At 42.3% G+C, this 20,182-nt stretch overlaps 1 protein-coding gene across 1 annotated transcript in view; it reads right to left on the minus strand.

The window, feature by feature from the left end:
- Positions 1 to 2,853: 2,853 nt before the first annotated feature.
- Positions 2,854 to 20,182, minus strand: part of RIMS3 (regulating synaptic membrane exocytosis 3) — a 28,393-nt gene continuing 11,064 nt past the window's right edge. The window contains exons 2-6 of the mRNA XM_007420292.3: positions 10,001 to 10,142; positions 9,559 to 9,671; positions 6,445 to 6,546; positions 5,332 to 5,471; positions 2,854 to 3,593 (exon numbers count right to left, since the gene is read on the minus strand). Of these exons, the coding sequence (XP_007420354.1) occupies positions 3,381 to 3,593; positions 5,332 to 5,471; positions 6,445 to 6,546; positions 9,559 to 9,671; positions 10,001 to 10,142 (710 nt within the window). The 3' untranslated portion in view covers positions 2,854 to 3,380. The remainder of the gene's footprint in view (positions 3,594 to 5,331; positions 5,472 to 6,444; positions 6,547 to 9,558; positions 9,672 to 10,000; positions 10,143 to 20,182) is intronic.

A 20,182-nucleotide genomic window follows, 5' to 3' on the forward strand; every position in this document is an offset into this window, starting at 1 on the left:
GGATTGATTTCTATTCATCTGCTGCCTTGTTCATTCTTTCAGCCTGACAGTGCCATGACTAATCTGGGTGAGATGTCTCCAGATGTGGCAGTGCCTCACCCTTGTTCTTTTAGTGCACGGGCGTTATTCTGCAGACCACTCCATGGATAAATAAGCCATCCTCTTGTCTATCGGCCACCAAAAGATGCCATGTGTATTCTTACAACTAGTGTTACTGGCTAAGCAAGCCGGTGCACTGTTCGGCATAGACTACGGCCTAAAGCTGGCAGTAAAATACTTTCAAGGAGCTGTTTAGCTAAGATGGAACACAATTCAAGATCTTACAAGCACAAACCATTTTTAGAGTCAGCAATCAACAAGCTGGAAAAGACAAAACAAGTCCAGTTTATCAAGCCAAAGAGATGATACAAGCTGATGCCCAGAGTGGTCTAAGGTCGAGGTAGGAAAGTTCAGAGACCCCAGGATCTGGGTCAATGGCAAGCTTGGGGGCTGAACAGCAGTTGTCTGGAGTGCTGTGAAATTGTTCCAATGATGTTGCTATGCTTTAGAGAAGAGGGTATCTATACTGGCACAGTTGCCAACCATCTTTGAGAACGTGAAAGACTCCCTGGATAAGCAGAACTTCAGTTTCAAGAATGCAGTTTGTCTTTGAACCTGAACCTTCAGGAGTCTTCTCTGTTTAGGAACAGGAGGAAGAGTGGATTCATGCTGTTCATCGAGAGTAGGTGCTAATATCTGTTGCTGTACTGCTTGGACCAGCATCAGCTTCTACCAAAAGTTGTACTTTTGCAGACACTTCCTGAACTCAGTTTTCTGCTGCTTCTCCTTCAGAGGAGAGACCCTTCAGGAGAAGCCTGTCCTTGGTTGCACAAAATCTTTACTGTCTCCCTTGCTTATATTTTAAAGAACTGTTGTGCTAAGTGACCTCCTTTAGAAGAACTCTCAACATGGCTCTTCACGTCTCAGAGTCATAATCTGAGGCACAGTTCTGCTATTCACACAAAAGTGTAATGTGTTTTAGAGGGCAAATTGTGCTGACTCAATGAGACAAACAATCACCAGGCTTTCATAATACAACTGCTTCTGGATATTTTTCTACTTTGAAGCAGATCTCAGTTTCCTGAAAAACAGACAGCCAATTAATTGACCATTCTTTGTCAACAGAGAAAAACTTGAATTAGTCCTGCTTTACATTTTTTAAAATCTTCTGTGAGCTGCATTCATTCAAACTCAGATACAGTGAAAACAGGCAACATTTGTTGGTTTAGAGGTGAATGCCAAATGTGACCTTTTTTTTCCCATAGAAGACTTTCTAAAAATGAAGAAGACAGAGTGCCTCAGGTGTGAACTTAAAACTTATATTGCTTATTCTGGAAAATGTCACAACAGTCCATATATATAGTGAGCAAAAGCATGACATGGAGTTCAAGGAGAACAAGGCCAAGGTAACTTCATCAACTCCCTGCTTTGAAACCTGTAGATGGTTTGGTTTGGTGAAATTGTAGGGCCAAATGGGTGGCTATAAAAGTTCCATATCCAAAGATCTGTGCAGGTTAACATTACTGAAATAGGTTACTAATATATTTACACATGCTTTTTGAAGGCTTTGACAGGATCCATCAACACATACTCCAGGAACTTGTCATCTTTGTACGGGAGAAAACTAAATGCTATCAGTTTTATTTCTCCTTAATTTTCTTCTTGAGAACTTCCCTAGTATTTCATCCTAGCTGGAATGACAGAGGAACCCATACTTATTTTATTTATATAATACACTTAAGAAATAAAACAGCTTCTTGGCCGTTTGGTTAAAAGTGTGAATGGTTAAAATGGGTTCTTCACCAAGGATAGTATTTCAGTTTAAGGGCCACTTCCAAGGCTGTCTAGTATTCAGAAACTAACCAGTAGCTTTCAGTCTGCTGTTGCATCAACACCCGGTCTGTCAGCTTTCACTGCTCCTATAGTCCATGGGAAATTTTAAAAATAACAGGAACAATAAAGAAATTGTGATTTTCAGTAGTATCTCCCCTGAGTATTTGCAACAAATTTTAGTAGGCACCTTCATGAAAAGCTTCTGTAATTCTCAATTTTGCTACGGGAACTGGCCATCACTTGGAGACCAGATTGCTACATAAGACACACATACTCGTACAACTAACAATCCAGCCTATGCAGGTTTACACAGAAGCAAATTCCACTGAATGTTCGGGTTTTTTTTTTAACATACTAGGTGGTTTAGGATTGCAGCCAGATTGTATTAAATTGAAAACAGTTAATAAATGGAGAGACTCCACACTCATCCTTTTGAGAAATCCAGGGGATCTCCTGTGAAATTTTGGAGAAGCGCTTTCGTGTTTGTCCAGTATATTTCTTCTTGTTACGTTTCACCTACTGTTTGAAAATCGGTGGTTTCGTATCTTGCCTTTGGGACTGCAAGGTGGTCCAGACACAAAGAGGATGAAACTGAACAAAGGGCCCCCTTCAATACGAGTGTTCTTTGCATATGCCTTGCTAAAGTAACGTAAAAGATCCAGTGTCTAAAGAAGGAGTGTCTGAAGGAGGAGATGCAATTAAATTGCTCTTAGGGTGAGAAAGCAAAACATGAGTCTTAGTATTCTTTGAACTTAACAGTCAGATGCACCATTTAGAGATCCCTCCTCTTCCACACCATTGGCAGAATCACTATTTCTCTCCAGATACGCAATGCAAACAAAATTGCTTTCTTCAGGCTTCCAAACTCAGGAATTAAGCAGAAAGTGAAACGCTGACAGTTCCTGCCAGGTGGGAAGATGGCTATACAAATATTGCAGAGAAATCCATGAGCACATGGCAAGCTACATAATGTCTGAAAATGCTACATTCCGTTAAAAAAATGTTAGCAGTGCTGCATTCCTTTTTTTCCCCCCTTCTTTTTTTAAAAAGAAATGCGAGGAGAAAAGCCAAACCTTCTCCTCCAAAGATACAAAAAGAAAACAGTACTGAGAAAGAAAGAAAACCTAATGTGCTATTTTGAGGTGGGATTAACTGTTGAGATGCTGTCCAAGATGTTTCAGTGATGAGAAATGGTTTACTCCTTTTCAAAGGCCATTTTCTTTGGGGTGATGTAACAGTCTTGAAACTGGCAGTCCTATCATTTTTTTCTTAATACGTGTTTCTTTTCTTCCCCTTTCAATTCCTCCCCCACCATCTTTTGGATTTCTCCTACTTTGCGCACCCAGAGAGGGAGGGACAGGCATGTCTAAAATCACTGGAACGGTTTTCTCTTCTTGGAGGAGAAGGAGAAGAAAGGACGATGGGAAGAAAAGACGTGGAATATTTACAAACCATGCTACCGGAAGCTGTGGTAGAGCAAGGCATTCTCTGTTGTTGTGTTTTCTTCTTTAAGGACAAGAGGGGCTTATTGAACTCTCTAGTGAAGACTGAGAAAGGCGACGAGTAAGGGGTCCAATGGTGGAGTCTGCCAACGAGGAAGTGGGAAAGAGCTTATACCAACCTGTCACTACATTGGACAGGTCCAGCTCATCTAGGACAATCTGAGCCATCCCCATGAAGCACTTGTGGTCCATGCGGCCATAATCTCCCCAGACAATCACCTAAAGGGAAGAAGGAGGAAGAGCTGAAGTACCGAGAGAATCTGAGGGGAATCAGAAGACCAGAAGACCTTCATGGGGTCAGGTGGAAAGGGGGAAGCCTTTACCACCACCCTATAATTAATCCTTGGGGGTGTTTCTGTTTTTGGGTAACACCCTGGTTCTTCATACTAGTATCATAAATAATTAACAGCATAGTCCTACCCACATTGACTCTGAACTAAGTTTCATTAGGTTCTAGGACTATTACTCTTAGGTAAGCATGTGTAAGACTGGTCTGTTTTGCATGCCAAAGATACTCCTTTATACTGATTAACGTAAAGCTTGCAGCCTTTGAAAACAGAGTTTTGCATTCTGTCAATCACTAACTATCCTGGAAATGGGAAAAGGCATGTGCTTGCTTAACTGATGTGGATCCCGTTACATGCATTAGGAGGTATTAAAATGTCTTTTGACTGGTAGTGCTAGGAGCTATTTGAAAATACCCAATGGCTGGGTTCCCCAGCACACTTCTTCCATGTAGTTAAAGATTTAGTGACCGCATCCACATAATATCATGAACTTCAGTTAGTTGTGACATTTTTCCCCTTAATATACCATGTACAAATGGTGAGTTTTTAGTTGAATGTTCTGTGCAAAACCAGAAAAAGGGTCATTTCAGTAGGTAGGTTCAGAAGCACCCTTGTCGTGCTACTCTTTCAATATTATCTTAAAGACATCCCACGTAGGAGTTGCTGACCATCTGTACTTTGCCCTCATCTGAAATCTAGAATCACATCTGTAATTCTTGGCTTTCCCTGAGGGATAAAAACCCTGAAAAGGGGGAAAGGGAAAGGAAGTATATCATAATTTTCTCAATCAACTGAAAATGAGTCAATAATCTTTAGCTCCAGTGCCTTTAACAACATTTGTGGAAAGTTGCCTTTTAATCCCTATGAGATTCTATTGCTCCAAAAAAAAAAAAAAAAAAAATTGCCTACACCAACATTTTAATTAAAATTTCATGTAAGTATGTCCCTGATTCTCCACCAAAATACTACTTCCTGTCAGAGATGTGGAACCTGTGTTTCTCCATGTTTAGTGCTGAACAATACCTCCCCTTGGCTCCTGGAGGATTTCCTGAGCAATATCTGAAGGGCCATTAGTTCCTCACTTTTTAACTTCTGAATTGAACTTTAAACTCAGCATGTTTCTGAAGCCAAACATCTCCATTTTTTTTTTTTTGCCTAAACTGAGGTTTCACAGAAAACTAAAAGTCAGTATTTGAGACAATTCATGGGAACTCTTTTCTTCCATTTCAGCATCCTCATAGCGTCCAACCTGCCTTCTGTGGTCATGGGGCCTTCAGAGCCTCTCAGGGGCATTTTTACAGAGCAGGAATTTCTACTGGAACTATATAAGTTCCCCTCCTAAAAGTAGCTAGGATCTTGTTTCTGATAAAGATACCAGAGACCTTTTCTGAGGACAATCCAACAGGAATTTCTACTGAAGCCATATAGATTGTCTACTGAAAAGCTACCGGAATCACCTTCCCACATAGGCAAGAGGGAAGTTGACTGGAATTTCTACTGGACCTATGTGAGTTGCCCACTTAAAAGCTACTAGGATGTTCTCTCCCACATGGACACCAGGGGACTGCTCTGAGGGCATCTTAATAGGCCTTTGGCTGGATTATGGCTCAAAAATGCATATGGGCAGAAGGAGGATCCTCTTACCCTTTAAAGAGGAGGAAAGCATTCACCTGTAGCATTTTACCCTGAGGGCCCTCGTCAAACAGGAGGGCCTGCTGATAGAGTGGGTCACAGTTCTTCTTGACCGTCTTTGTTTTCTTCTTGGCCAAACAAGCCCCATTTTCCAGCAGATACACTTTAACATATGTGGCTGTATTGGCAGAGAGAGGGGAATATAAGCAAGTAACTTAATAATAGCCATTATGCCCCAGGCGAGAAGGTTTTCAACGTTCTACCAGGTGCATCTGTTGAAGTCCTGCCTTCTAATATATTTATGTGTTTGTGCACACATGCACAGAATGGCAAGGATGCCTTGATTCTTGCAATAACATTTTTGGCCGGCATTTATCACAATATGTTCTCTATGTGGCAAGAAACTCAAATAAAATTTAATGGCCCTTTGGTATAGGAGAATATAGACACAAGAATTAGGTTAAAGAGGAGGTTATCAGTCCTAGGCCACAGATATTTAGTAGCAAAGTATCTGATTAAGTACATTTTAATGCACCTACCGCTTGCATTAAATGCTAAGCATTTGTTAACAGTCACCCAGATGTCATATAGTATAGACATAGCAATACCTGTATGTCAGGCTTCAACACAGCAAGCTGGACTACAACAGTTAAATAGGCACGCAACATACAAAAATTTCTGATTTATTGTAGAAAAGCCGGCAGGTCATTAGGAAAGAATTCCAGCCACTTTTGTGTGTCAAATGGGAATTCCATTTATAGTGCAGTCAACTTTCAAATTACTTTGACTCTTCCTCCTGCCTGCTCTACGTAAAGGGCTAGAAGTGAGTCTCTTTTGGCAGGGAAGGAAGATCCCACCTGTTCCTTGTTTTGGTAACAACCGGCTCTGGCATCAGGCTGTTTGCTTTTGACCGGATGAGAACTTGCTGTCCCAGTAAAAATCTTTCAGGTTCAGAGTTCTTACAAGCTCTGAATAGAGTTCAAAACATGCTCATTTGCTTAGAGCATTTCTAAATTAATTGGGTGAATTTACATCTGTGATATTTTAAACAGACAAAAAGTATACAAAGAGCTTTCTGTATATACCAAGAGTCGTCCCATGCTGCTTTTCACCTGATCTCTATTTGGTCCTATCCTGAAGCAACTACTCACCAGGAACAGTCTTGGATCCTAGTTTTGGCATCAGGCCTCGGGCTTCTATCACTTCCACCTCTAGCTGTCCACTCCGGTCAATCATCCCAACATGGACATCGCCTAGGAAGCAGCAGAAAAGTCAGCATGGATGCAACTCTAGAGTTTTGTGCTGTCCATGTGTGATTGTGCAAAATAAAGAAAAAAATGGTGTGCAGAAAAAAAAAGTATTCCTTATTATTTCAGAAGTCCCAAAACAGTTTGAGTGCCTCCATCTTTAACAAGCAGTTTGATTAATACTATTCCTAAGAAAAAGATCTTCTTTCAAAACCCATTGGATTTTTTTTTTTTTTTGGATGTAATAAAGAATACTTTTTCACCCGTCACATCAACTTCTTCCCACATTTCCATGTATGGTTGTGTTGTCTTTGATCATCTTAATGCTCTGTAGTAGACCTATATTTAGAAAACCCTGTTAAGTTATGGAAACCATGGATTTGTGATGGAGAACTTATGGTTCTCCAAATATGCTGACCTGTATCTCCCAAGAAATCTAAGGAACATGGCCAATGGTGAGGAATGTGGAAAGCTGTAATTTAGTAGCATCGGAGGGGGGGGGGGCACACAGGTTCTTCATCCATGAGTTCTGACCAAAATAAGCCACACTCTCCTCAAATCAACATGGAAAGTTAATTACAACTTATCCTGACCTACTCATTTCTTAAGATAAAAGAGAGATGAATCAAAAATAGTCCTAAAATATTGTATATATACTGAAGTAGAGCTTGATCAGCCCCATTCCCCTTCTGAAATTTGCTGACAGCCAAACCTGACCCATGACAAGTTTATTGAGGTATTAGATATAAAGATTTCCAAGCACTTATTATTGTTATACTGATTCTAGATGTGACTTATAATAGCCTTCACGCTCACAAACGTCATGCAATACTTGTGGATTTGCTATAAAAAAACTTACAGCATGAACCAAGGCTGGGGAGAGAATACAAAAATCAAATGAGAACCAACATTCCTCAGGCTCAGACCCTCCAAATGCACTGGAGTTACTCCTAATAGCTCCTACTAACGTGACCACTGGACGAGGCAAAACTAAGCAAACTTTGGTCTGGCTGTTCAAGTTTAACTACATTCTCTGAAACCCACTTTGGATGTTACTAGAACACTGTCATGGCTTCTAAAACCAGGAGTTGCACTGGCTTTTGGAAAGCTGTTAGTTTTAGGGGAGAAATACAAAAGGATCCCACTTAAATCCAGACTTTGCCCATGTGATGAAGGAGTATAGAAACCACCAAATATGACTTACTGTACTGTCCATTTTATACCAACACTCACTGTGAGCTGTTAATTCCACACCTAATTAATTATCCTGGTCAGTTCCATTTAAACATTTTACTCTTGGATTCAGATGACACTATTTCCTTAAGTGTGGCCAAATTCTGCCATGTAATATGTAAGATCCACAGCAGTTTGATTGACAAATCTGTTTACCTAACTAGCTAATCAATATCAATTTTATATATCAAAGTGTTTTACGGACTGGTCATTGACCACAATAAAGATAACGATTCGATTTGATTCTATAGAGTCCATGTGATTCAGAGGTGGCTAGCTGCACCCACAAAAACTCAGATTTTCAGATAATTTAATTAGTGGTCAGGATATTTCAACCACTAATTTCCACCACTGCAGAAAGCACAAGTCCAGGCTTATTGCTTGGAAACTTCTGAACCACATGTTAATTCTGTACTTTCTCTCCACTGGTCTATTTTTAACACACTTCTAGACTGTAGTCTTGCTGGGTCAAACGGTGATGAGACCATGTGAACAGCACAGATATCAACCTGTGGGGCCTGCTCGTGTGAGTCCCATCCTAGAATAGATTTCTGTCTGCTTGCCCTTCCCATCTTAGCCAACACATCTGTATTCTCTACCAAGAGTGCAAAAAGAGAGAGATTCTAAAGACTTTTAGTCAAGTAAAGGAGCTGTTCCTTGATAGTCTACCAGCAGAGGGTGTAAGTATTCAGCTTTAGAAGGCCAATTTTTCAAACAAGAGCAGCAAACTCTGGTATAGTAAGAAAAGAACATGCACAGAGTGCACTGAATAAACAAGTGTACTTTTAACAAAATTGCTCTGAATTCTTGCATTCTGGAATTGCCTTATTTTCAGCAATATCCATGAGGATGTTTTGCTACCAAGAATGTTATTATAGCCAAGCAGAACTGGCTCATCTCATTTGCAAATTTGAGTGCACGTATCCTCTAATGAAAATAACCTCTGACATCCTGACAAGGGATGAGTCTTACACATTGATTGTGGTGGTTTTCCCCAGCTTGTTAGTTCAGTTTCAACTCCTGTAATGTCTTACCCAAAATTACTTTTAACCACGCTGGATGGAAAGGATTGGAATTGTAACACAGCATTTTTGGAGACCATCTGGTTGGAAGACAATGGACCTGAGCTCACATCAAGAGTTCAGGAAGTATGGAGAGCATCAAGTTGGAGAAGGTTGGAATAAGTATTTAGTGAGATCTGAAGCAGTAATTCCCACACCCTGACCGAAGAAGAGGTGAGTATAAGAGAGAAATGTCTGGCTAATCTGAGAATGCCCCATTCTGCCTTAGCTGCTCTCTGAGAACCAGACTTCATAGAAACTGGGGGATACGGCACACTAGAGTTTGCACTGAACCGGTCATGCTAGTCCTTAAAAAGCTAAGCAGGGTCAGAGCTGGCTGGCTGGGAGACTGTCAAAAAAAGACCCCAATTTGTAAGCTAGAGAGGGAAGTCAAGAAAACACCTTGGAAGAAGGCAACAGCAAACTACATCCATATTATCTCAAGAATCTAAATAAAGATGTCTATGAAGTCACCAGGAATCATGCTTATCTTGAAGGAGACTTTACTGAATAAATCACAATTGGATAGGTTCAAAAAACACTCAGCCATAAACCATGATTTCTAAACTACAGGGGCAAAAAAAAGTTATGGCTCAATATAGAAATACTACACCTATCCAGTCCCTCACAAGGCATGAACCCAGGGGGACTGTTAATTAAGAAAGATCGAAATGAAATCCTCCTCCATCAGGTGACCTGAGACCATCCCCATAGGTTCACTCACCCATTGGTGGAGTAGCCAGTGTCTGTCGCCCTACAATTTGTGCTGGTCCAAGACCATCTAGGAAGTCACTGAACTGGCTTTCAACTCCCAGCTTGGTTGTGGGGAAAATAAATCTGAAGGAAAATGGGAGAAAGACAGTGAGTGAGAGAAGGAAGTCATCGCCTGAAAGAACATGCAGAAAAGCGATTCATTCTTCTCCTCCTACATTTTGTCCCACAGCAAAAATGCCTCTTCCTGCCTTCATATGAGACTTGGGCAAATAAGGCAACTGAATCAAAGGTATTTTCAGGCTTCCTGCTTCTTTGAAGCCTTGGTCCTGTCTATGAGCTACCATTAGCAGGACACATTTTCATTTAAAAAATAATGGAGCACTTGTTTTCATATTCTCAGTGCAACCTCTACCCTTCATTCAATGATAACGTTAACTAACGGCGGGCCTTACGTGCCATCGGAGCTGTTGCTGTTAGTACTTCCATCGGTTGACTCCCGACTGCCTTGACGGGTGACCCTGTTCCTCATCTCCACAGCAATCCCTGTCTCGGTGCTACGACGGATGTTACTCCGAAGTTTCTTTAGGCTACCATCTAGGGAAAAAAAAGAGAAGAAGTCACATGAATGGAGGGTGGGGCAGTCCAGGGGCACCGTCTCACAGACAGGAAAGGATGGGACTTGTCCTACAGTACATTCAGAGAGATCCAAGATGACTCTGGTTAGTTTCTTTCCTGCCTACCCTTAGCCTTTGGATGGATGTGAAAGGCTCTAGTTAAGGGAAAATAAGCCCTCTTGAGTGAGGTAGAAATACTGCTGGTTTTGCTCCCCTCCGTTTTCTCTCTTTGGAAAGCCATCAGAGGTTGAACAGTTGTGCTGCGCTGAAAGGACTGCTTTAAGGTCAGCATCCACAGACAGTGTTACTGGGTGTCTGCAAAGCCCGTATCCCAGTAGGAGACAGCTCCAGAAGCCTTCTTCCTTCTGTTTGCAAGCAAACAAATAAACAGTGAAGCCAGGGTGAGTACTCACCACCACATGTTTTTACCTCCGGGAGGCTGAGCAGATTAGACCCAGAAGGAGAGACAAGCACAGGGTGTTGCAGGAACAGTGGCAAGCTGGGGAAATGGATGCCCTTGAGAGCAGGACCCATAGAAACATCTTACCCAAGGGCTTCCCAAACCCAGGGACCAGCCCTGTTTGTCTCGGCAGGCTTCCATATCACCGTTTTTCTTCGATGCCTTTGCTCCTGATCTGATGAAATACTTGTGTACAATTGTTTTTGTTTGTGATTTGTGGTTTTCTTGGGGTAGATGTCCCCTGAAGTGAAATATAAATGTAATAGGCTTATAAGCCAGCCAGGATATTTAGTTTACTTGCCTGACAGGGCAAATGCACTGAAGGGCATGTATTTTAGAATAAAGCTTCAAAAGATCCCTTTCTGGCTGTGTTGTTTTTGCAGACCATAGGATCAGGTATCGAGAGTCACACAACAAGCTTACCCGGGTCAGCTACAAACCTAACAGCTGCATTTGCACAATATACTAAGTCTGATTACTTTTAACCTTGGTTAGGGCTTGTGGGTGGTTTAGAATATTGCCTGAATTCATTCTGTGTGGTTAGGATATAGGCTTAGGGTTAATCATAGCAAGATACAGTTGCTGTCCATTCTGAAGCCCTCTGATTCTAAAGAAATCCCAACTTTGACTCTACATGGAGTTGCACTCCCAAATAGAGACCAGGCTTGCAATCTGGGAATCTCCTGGATTCATACTTCTTGATAGATGGCCAGGAAAGCTTTCGTTCAACTTTGGCCGATGTGTCAAATGTCACCTTTCCTGGAACAGGAGGCTTCATTGATGGTTATTCATATGCTTATCCCCTTACAACCAGGCTACTGAAATTCACCCTACATGGGCCACCCTTGAGGACCATTCAGAAGCTACACCTGCCTACATGGTAATAATTCAGTCCTGATTTAGCCATATAACTCCAGTTCTGAGAGAGGAGCACTGTTGGCCAGCTGGCTTCCAGACACCATTCAAAGTGCTGATTATCACCTCTAATGCCTTATTATATGGGATTATATGGGACCTGGGTTATCTGTGAGACCATCTGCTCCAAGTAAAATCTGACCATCTGGGAAGAGACAACAGAAAGTCCTTACAGGTGTCTTTCCCTCAGGAGTGATGACAACAGAGGGACTAGAGATGAGTCATTTCTCCTTTTAAGCCCAGAAACGGATCAGTTCAGGAGCCAAGCTGTATGGATTGTATATTACACATCCCTTTACAGTATGTTTGAAAAAAAGGAACCTCCTGACATTGAAAAGTGAAGAGACTTTGCCATAAAAAAAAGCAATGTTCATCATCATCATCACCCTCACCCTCATATTACAGCCTGAGGTAAGGTAAATTGCAATTTACTCAGTTTGCATAATTCGTAAATTAATGTGTGGCCCACGGGCACAAGACTGTGGTCTGTCATATGATACAGAAAAATTGGGAAGTTTTTCTGATTCTTAATAAGGATGAAACCAGTCACGTACTGCCTCCTCGTGGTCAATGTAACTGACACCCCCAAGTAGTCCATCTTGGTCAGTGTTTCTCAACCTTGGCAACTTTAAGATGGGTGGACTTCAACTTCCAGAATTCCCCAGCCAGCCATGGGAATTCTGGGAGTTGAAGTCCACCCATCTTAAAGTTGCCAAGGTTGAGAAACATTGATCTTGGTGGATCACAAACCTAATTGCTCACACCCGAAACAATACCACTCCAGAGCCTATTCACCGAGTTTCTAAGGTTTACCCATGCATCTTCTAGCTCACCGCTCACTGTCTTCATTGCCGTACAGAGATGCCAAGAGAACACTACCTAATTTGCTCCTATGCTTTTGGAGGTAGGAAGTAACACTCTTCAGAGCGCTGACATAAATACCGCTGCTCCTGATTGCTGCTGTCAGGTTGCTTTATAAAACACAGGGTCTGTTTTTAAAAAGGGATGGTAACCTTACAGCTTGTAAAGGCAGCCATTGACAAGCAACAATTCTCAGGCCAGACAGAAAATGATATAAACATGGCATAGGTACCTCTGACTTTCAAGGCCAAGAAAGAACAGCTAAAAGTCCACTGAGTTGAAAGAGTGGGAGGACAAGATTAGGATTTAAGCCCTGTTGACATCCACCCACCCACTACCTGCATATAGCTTAATTCCTACATTCTGCAGTAGACCCAACTAAAGCAACTTATCTATCAGCGTTTAGCACCTCAATGCAGGTTTAATTTTCTGGAAAGCCAAGATTTATCGCCATGCCTGGTGGGTAGTCTGACATGCCAAACACAACTTGATCTTCCCACCAATCATACTAAGAGCCAACTTTAGAATTCACAACAATGAATTTGGAGCAGTAAATCTGTTTCTGCTCAAGGCTTCCTCCTGCTCTCAGGTCTAATTTGCAGAGCTATACAGGAACTATCATCCTCCTGATCACTCAGCAAAGGAAAAGACCCCTTTCTGCTTCAGTTTTATTGTTCAGCTATCCAGCATCAGAAGTGATCTTTTCCTCCAACAGAGATGAAGGAAGCCCCCATAATGGTTGATGGGAATGACCTTGGGAGACAGGAGGAAATGTTGCAGCCAGGACCACAGTCAGATAAGAGGCAGCTCAGCCTGCAGAAGTAACGAGGGTGTGGGAAACATCTCAGAAGGGACATTTCTTGGACTGTAAAGGCGACGGGGGAGAGATCTACTTTCAGACTTGCAGTATTCTATTAATGTAACCTTACAATAAAGATAGAGCTGGTACTCCTGAGTGTGCTTCTTGCCTGGACTACCTTGCAAGGCTGACAATCCCACAGAAATGGATCTTGCTCTGCAGACCCAGGGTTGGGGCAAGAATGGAGGAACGGACAACAGCATTTGATAAAAGAGCAGCGCCTTTCTACTGCATGCTCCCAAAGAGATTTCTGATCCCCATATTGCCATCCCACTGTTGCAGAAATGACTCACTGACATCTAATCAGCTTTCAAAAAAAGGACATTTAAAAAATTTCATGATAAAATTCTTAGACTGGCCTCTAGAACAAGTGCAATACCAGACATGACATGAGCTGGGTATCTGATTCAGAACTTGCTCTTGATGGATTAACTCAGCCTGTGAGGTTATAATTACAGAAAGTCTGAGCCTCCCCTAATCTTCAAGTCAGCAAATCCACCCTCTGCATTTGCAGCAGCAGAAACAACGGCTAATTTTTAGGCAGGAGAAAATTGCCAAATAAAATTATATCTTGCCAGATGCTCACTAGGTGGCTTTAAGAATCATTCCATTAATCACAGGGTTCAATATCAAACAAATTTCAAATGAGACTAATTCATGCAAACAATTGCACTAAATACACACACATACACAGAAGACTTCTTAAACTTAAGAGAAAGTCTCCAGAGTTGAAGATTTTAATGCTAGCCAATTTGCTAACATGAAGTCTATGGCTGCAAAAGGCCTACAAAGGGCAGATATTTGACATGTCTGCCATATTCTGCCTTCAGACTTTAACGTTACAAGGACTACATAATATCTGATTTTGCCATTTTTTTGATTTTGCTCTTTTTAAGGTTCTACTGGGATGTTAAGAGAGCCAGTTGGTATAGTGGTGAAGGCATTAGGCTAGAAACCAGGAGAACCTTGGTACCCTTGGTTTTCTATACCCTTGGTTTTTGTGGGTGTAGCAGCGAATGGAAATCTTGCAAGAACTTTAGGCAAAGGAAAGAAACAAGCACCAGATAGTTGAAGGATGGAGAGCCAGTTTGGTGTAGTGGTTAAGGGATCAGGCTAGAAACTGGGAGACCGTGACTTCTAGCTCCACTTTAGTACAAAGCCAGCTGAGTGACCTTGGGCCAGTCACTCATCCTAGAAAGGAGGCAATGGCCAACCACTTCCAAAATCTCACCAAGAAACTGCAGGGACTTGTCCAGGCAGTCACCAGGAGTCAAAAACTGAGTCGAAGGTGAGCACAAACACAAACACACACACACACACCTCCCCACTAGGATTGTAGCAATAAAAAAAAACCCATTGAATTAGAACCATCAACTATCTGGCATTCACCATATATGACTGTGCATTGCTACCATACCTTTCCAACCTATGCATTCTCTCGAGCAATGGGTCCCAGCTTGTGGCTTGCAAGGGCACAGGATGAGTGGTGTGGGTGATGATGATGATGACGATGATGATTAACACCTTGTGTGACTTTTGCAATCTTGCTAGAAATGAGATTTATGAGATTTGATGTACTCATCCAGTGAAGCTTGCAAGATTTCTAGCTACTTTTTTTTTATTTTTTAAGAAAAAATTATTGGTCCGGTGAGAATCCCACAAATGCCATTGGAGAGAGGCCAAGCACATTACGGCACTCTTGAGCCCCACAGCATCAATTCCTGGTTTAATGATGCTCCGGCAAAAGCTTTTGAAGATGATGTCATGGTGGACATAACGGACTGGATTAGAATCTGCTGCCTTCAACGTGCTGAGAATGCAACTCACATTCTCAATTCTTTGCAGAACTTTTGAAAGAGACAAACCATCGATACAAGCACTCCTGCCAAAAAGCTTTAGGAATCCACCATTTTCCCCAACAAGACTGTCAAGCCTTGGCTGTTCTTGTGACCACCAGAACTTGACGGGGCTTCTTTGCACACAAACACACATCCCGTAGAGTATGAAAACTCAATTAAACCTCAACAACGGCACTGAAGTAAACAAGCTTGTAACATGTTAGATGGGCTTGGAGGCCTGCTAAACCAAGTGGCCTTTCCTTCTTAACCTGCCCTCAAGCTGCCTTGTTCAATCTCATCTTCACTCAGAATATGGGGGGCTGCACAGTAAATCCTGAGGCTGTCTGTGAATGGTGCTATGAAGCTCAGGTGGGCTGCCTGCCTGCCCAGCCTCTGGAAATCCTAAGCCAAACCACAGTTTTTAACCAACTCCAGCTTCAAACCCAGCCTCTGGCAGCAGCATCTCACCAGCCTGAAGCAGAGCAAGGAAGCAGGCAAGCCCGTCTCCCTGGAAATGTAGCTTTCCCCTTCCAGACCTCCGAAGACTGGATTGCAGCCAGTGGATTTATCCTGACAGGAGTGAGGTTGGTACATTGCCAAATCCTCTAATGTGAAGACCAAAGAGTCCTCCAACTTTGCAGCCAGCCTGAGTAACTCGTACTTGCTCAACCAGCACATCTTCCAATTGTGTAGGAGCGGTCTAGGCTGCTATTTCCTTAGCCAGGGGGTGATGCAAAAGGCAGAAGAACCTTAACTGCTTCTACCAGTGCTCTCGCTACCTGCACCATCTAGCAAGACATCCTTAGGTGCACGCATTGCTCCAAGCCATGGTTTAATGGTGGCTTATTGACTAACCCCCAGTTGGCTATGTAGAAACCCCTTCAATAATTGCGTCCAAAGGAACGTGCCCAAAAGAGCAAGTGAACTTGCTGACGATGCTTGCTTCTAGGCAAGGACTGGAAGTGCCAGAGCCCTCAGCCTCTGGCACCTGGTCACCCTTCACCCAGCACGGAGCTAAGGACATGTACAGTGGCACAAGCTTTCATCCCCATCTCATTCTCTTTGGAAAACACTCAACAGAGTGCATTAAAATTGTGCAACTTTTTGGAATCAGGGGCTGCCCTTAATATTTTCTGGGAAGGTCAAGGCCTTCGCAATAAAAAGTATGTAGGGATGTTGATACAAGCAAGGATAGCTGGGCTTGGCAGCTGGTTTTTGGGTGAGAGGCTGGGTGGATTTTCATTGCTTTTTAATAGGCCTGTGCAATGCAGCTTTGACTCACCTCGGCAGGGTGCTTCACCTTGTGAAGGCCACACAATTTGCCCTGCTCAGCAGAGGCCATGCTCATTCACCTGAGAAGGTGCTTGACATAGACTCTGCTTAGCCTCCTCTGGCATTTACCAAAGCCAGAAGAATCCAACTATTGCGAGTGCTGGGAGGAGCTAAAAAAATGAGCAGAGAAAGAATCAAAGCCATATGGCTGAGTGAAGCTCCTTCCAAGGGTTGGCCTCCCTCAATCTTCCACCAATCAAAGCATCCATTCCATGATTGTCATGGCCCTACTTTTTAACGCCAGCACACCTACTCTGGGGCTTACAATCCAGATTTGGTGTGCATTGTACTTCAAAATGGGAGGAGGCCACCTGCTGATTTTCAGCCATCATGATAATAGGGGGCTCCAAGAATGAGAGGTTTGGGTGGTGTGAGGTTACCTAGCTTAGAATTAGAAATCAGGACCTGGACCAGGCCAGCTGGGTTGAGTCCCTACTGATTCCCTACTGCCCTTGGATGTGCACACCTACAGCCTTGTTGCTCCTGAGCATTCCTTACTTGGGAATTTAGCAGGTGAAGTTGAACATTTTTCATTGATTTCTAAAGGCACAGGACCCTACAGGCAGTTCAATGAGGAACGCCTATGGAAGAAAGCAAGCAGAGTCGTGTAGACATACAAAAGCAAAGACGCGATCGGTTAATATCGTTTTAGCTCCTTTTGGCACTCAATTTCTTTTCTAATCAACACTTCACATGCGCCTCGGTGTCTCATTCACAGGTCACCATGGCAACTCTTCCTCTTCTTGTCCCCCCCCCAACCCATTTCTTCTTTCTGTCCTTTTTGCAAAACCAGCCTCACGCTTTGTCTTCCCGTCACTAATATTAATTTGTGTGCCTGTATCCTCCAGCAGGTCAGTCCCCAGGGGCAGGAAAGAGATCTGGCAGAGCTCCTACTGCCCAGAAAAAGGGCGTAGGCTGCAGATTTGCAGGGCCAGATGCCAACCAGAGAGAGGCATCAAGGGTGGATTTAGAAACCCACAATTTATGAAATCTTATTTGGCCCCAAGGATCAAGAAAGCTGATGAGGAGGAATGGAGCAAAGGGCATGAACCTGGGATGTTGAAGAGAGAGGCATGGGAGGAAAGGGGGGGGGGTGTCTGAGAGAAGCCCCCCTTTATTTGTCCCTTCACACCTGAATTTAGCTTTGGGCCACTGCTCCCGAATTTGCAGGCAGAAGGTGAACTCTCTCCACTGTCCCAAGAACAGGCAAGTTCAGAACAGTTTGCTGGGCTTAATTTCAAAGGACTGAAAAACAGCCCGAGAAACTCCTTCCACCTTTATAGTACCATCTATCTACTGAAAGGGGCAGAGACTGTGAAACTCAAAGATGAGCATCCATGAATTGGGACTGGGAGCTACAGAAGAGCCAGCTGCCTACTCAAAGTAAAGGAACTCAAACCACCTTGAGTCTCCTCAATTCAGCAGCTGTTTAATCTAAAAAATGATAATTATTCCAGCTGTTGTTATTAACATCTCCAAAAATGACCTCTCTCCATATCAGCTTGTCAGGGTCCAGGTTCACGCCTCATGTGAAACCATCACGTGACAGTCCCAGCCAAACTATTATGTGTAAACCATGGTTTCTGGCCAGCCAATTCAATAAATCATGGTTTAGCAGGCCATGTCTTGGCAGACTCACTGCTAGCTCACCCAGTCAAGAGGATGGCAAAAACATCCCATATTAAATGGTTAATCCAATTTTTGGAGGGGAATGGGGTGATAACCTTGAAGAAGGAATGGATGAACCATTAAGGAAGGGAAAACAACTCAGTTCTGGGAAAACGTGAAAATGAAACTCAAAATAACCCCACCTTGATTCTGTTTGTTGTAAGAGGGGATTGAGGAAAATCTGATAGGCTTTCAAGATTCTGTTATCATACCCTACAACAATAAAGTAGAATTCCTGTAATCCTGGCTGTTTTCTGGCCTGGCCTAAGGGTTGACAATTTTAGACAAGCAACAGAGGCATTTTAATCCAGTGATGCACTATGCACTATTTAGAAGTTAGTCATCTTGGCTGGGTTCACCCAACAGATTTAAACAGGCCAGGTGCAAATCTAGCAGCTGTATTTCTACATCATGCTTAACTTGGTGAGTTTGAACCTTGGGCCTTTGCAACTAGTGGGAACCAGCTTACGTGGTTAGCGTACAAATCAACATACTGTGACATCCCAGAACACACGTTACATTAATAAGCGTTTGAAATGTTTATGTAAGCCTAACCCTGAGTTCAATGGCACTTGATTGCCATTGTAATTATTATTGTATCTCTTTTAGTTGTCCTTATTATTTCAAATGGGAGACATAACTAATTAAATGTATTTCCATCTACATCCATGTATACCCATCACACTATTTTCTTTTGAGGCATGCTACATTATGAGAAGTGCAAAAAAGGAATAAGAAAGAGTAAGTCAAAGAAATTAAAGGCAAGAGGTAAGAAAAAGGAAAGGAAATAGCACCCAAATCAGCTCACGTTAACACCATTCACTAGACCTTTCCTTACTTTTCCACCCTTGCAAATCAACCTTGTTTGGACCATTTCCGTACATTGTCTCAGATATTGTCCTGTGTTGTTTAAACTTCATGCCTCTCCCTTTTTAGGAAATCATCAGCTCCATCCAAGTGCAACCTTCTCGGTCTTCCTCTTCTGCTCTGCCCATTCACTCTTCCTTCAACTATTTGTTTTGCAATTTGATTCTCATTCATGCTCTCAAAGATTTTTTTTCATACCAGTCACTAATTTCCATATTCAATCCACAATCATTCAGCGTTCATCATTCTGGACCCTGTTCTTTTCTTCTGTTACTTAAGTAACCCATTCCCACTGCACCCAACTTACTTTTATGTTTCTCCTAACACAGCAAACTCTCATTTCCATGTAACACAGAAGGCAGAAACAAGCTGCTATACGCTACCATTTTCATGCCTTTTGACAAATATTCACTATTCATATAATTACCGTCAACTAACTACCTTTCTAAATCTGTCCGTTCATTTCCCTATCTTAGAAAACATTTTACCAAGATAAACAGATTTATCTGTCTCCTGATTTTTCACCATTGCTGTATAACTTGCAATCCTTCTCTCTACTTTTCCTGCCAAACCCAACTACCTTGGTCTTCAATACCTTCATTTCCAGATCTACATTTCTGGTCGCATCATCCAAGCTAACTTTCACTACAAGTCATTCAGATTCTCAGCCAACAACATGGCATCATCTGCATATTAAAGTACACATACACTCACATCTCTAACATCACTCCAAGCGTTCCTTACACATTTATCCATAAATAAATAAACATCACACGTTCTCATCTTACTTCCTGCTCAATGCTAAACCATTCGCTCAGTGTTCACTGTAGTAAAATGTAGAGACATTTTACTTCTATCACATACCACTCTGATCACTTTGGCAATCCACCTTTATACTCTCACATAAAACTTTCTATAATTCAAGTCTATTTCATTTACCATATGCCTTGTGTAAATCAAACGTACAATAAAATCTCCCACATTCATAGTTCGCCAACGACTCACCGAAGAGCAAAAATCTGGTCTATGCACCCCTCCCCAAACTGGCTTAGCATAAAGCAGTACTGCACTTCCCAAATTTTGTCATTCCGACTTCTTCTCTCTTTTTGATTAGAATTACATCAACCCCCCTCCCTGGCACACCAAAGAAGCTAATCCCCTGTAGCTTTTGCATTCACTCTTGCTATCTTTACTTTTTTGCAGGAAAACAAGAAAAACAT

The sequence above is a fragment of the Python bivittatus genome, unplaced genomic scaffold, assembly GCF_059951505.1.
Source record: "Python bivittatus isolate LINGU-HERP-01145 unplaced genomic scaffold, Pbiv_v1 ctg000040_np1212, whole genome shotgun sequence".
Classification (NCBI taxonomy): Eukaryota; Metazoa; Chordata; class Lepidosauria; order Squamata; family Pythonidae; genus Python; species Python bivittatus.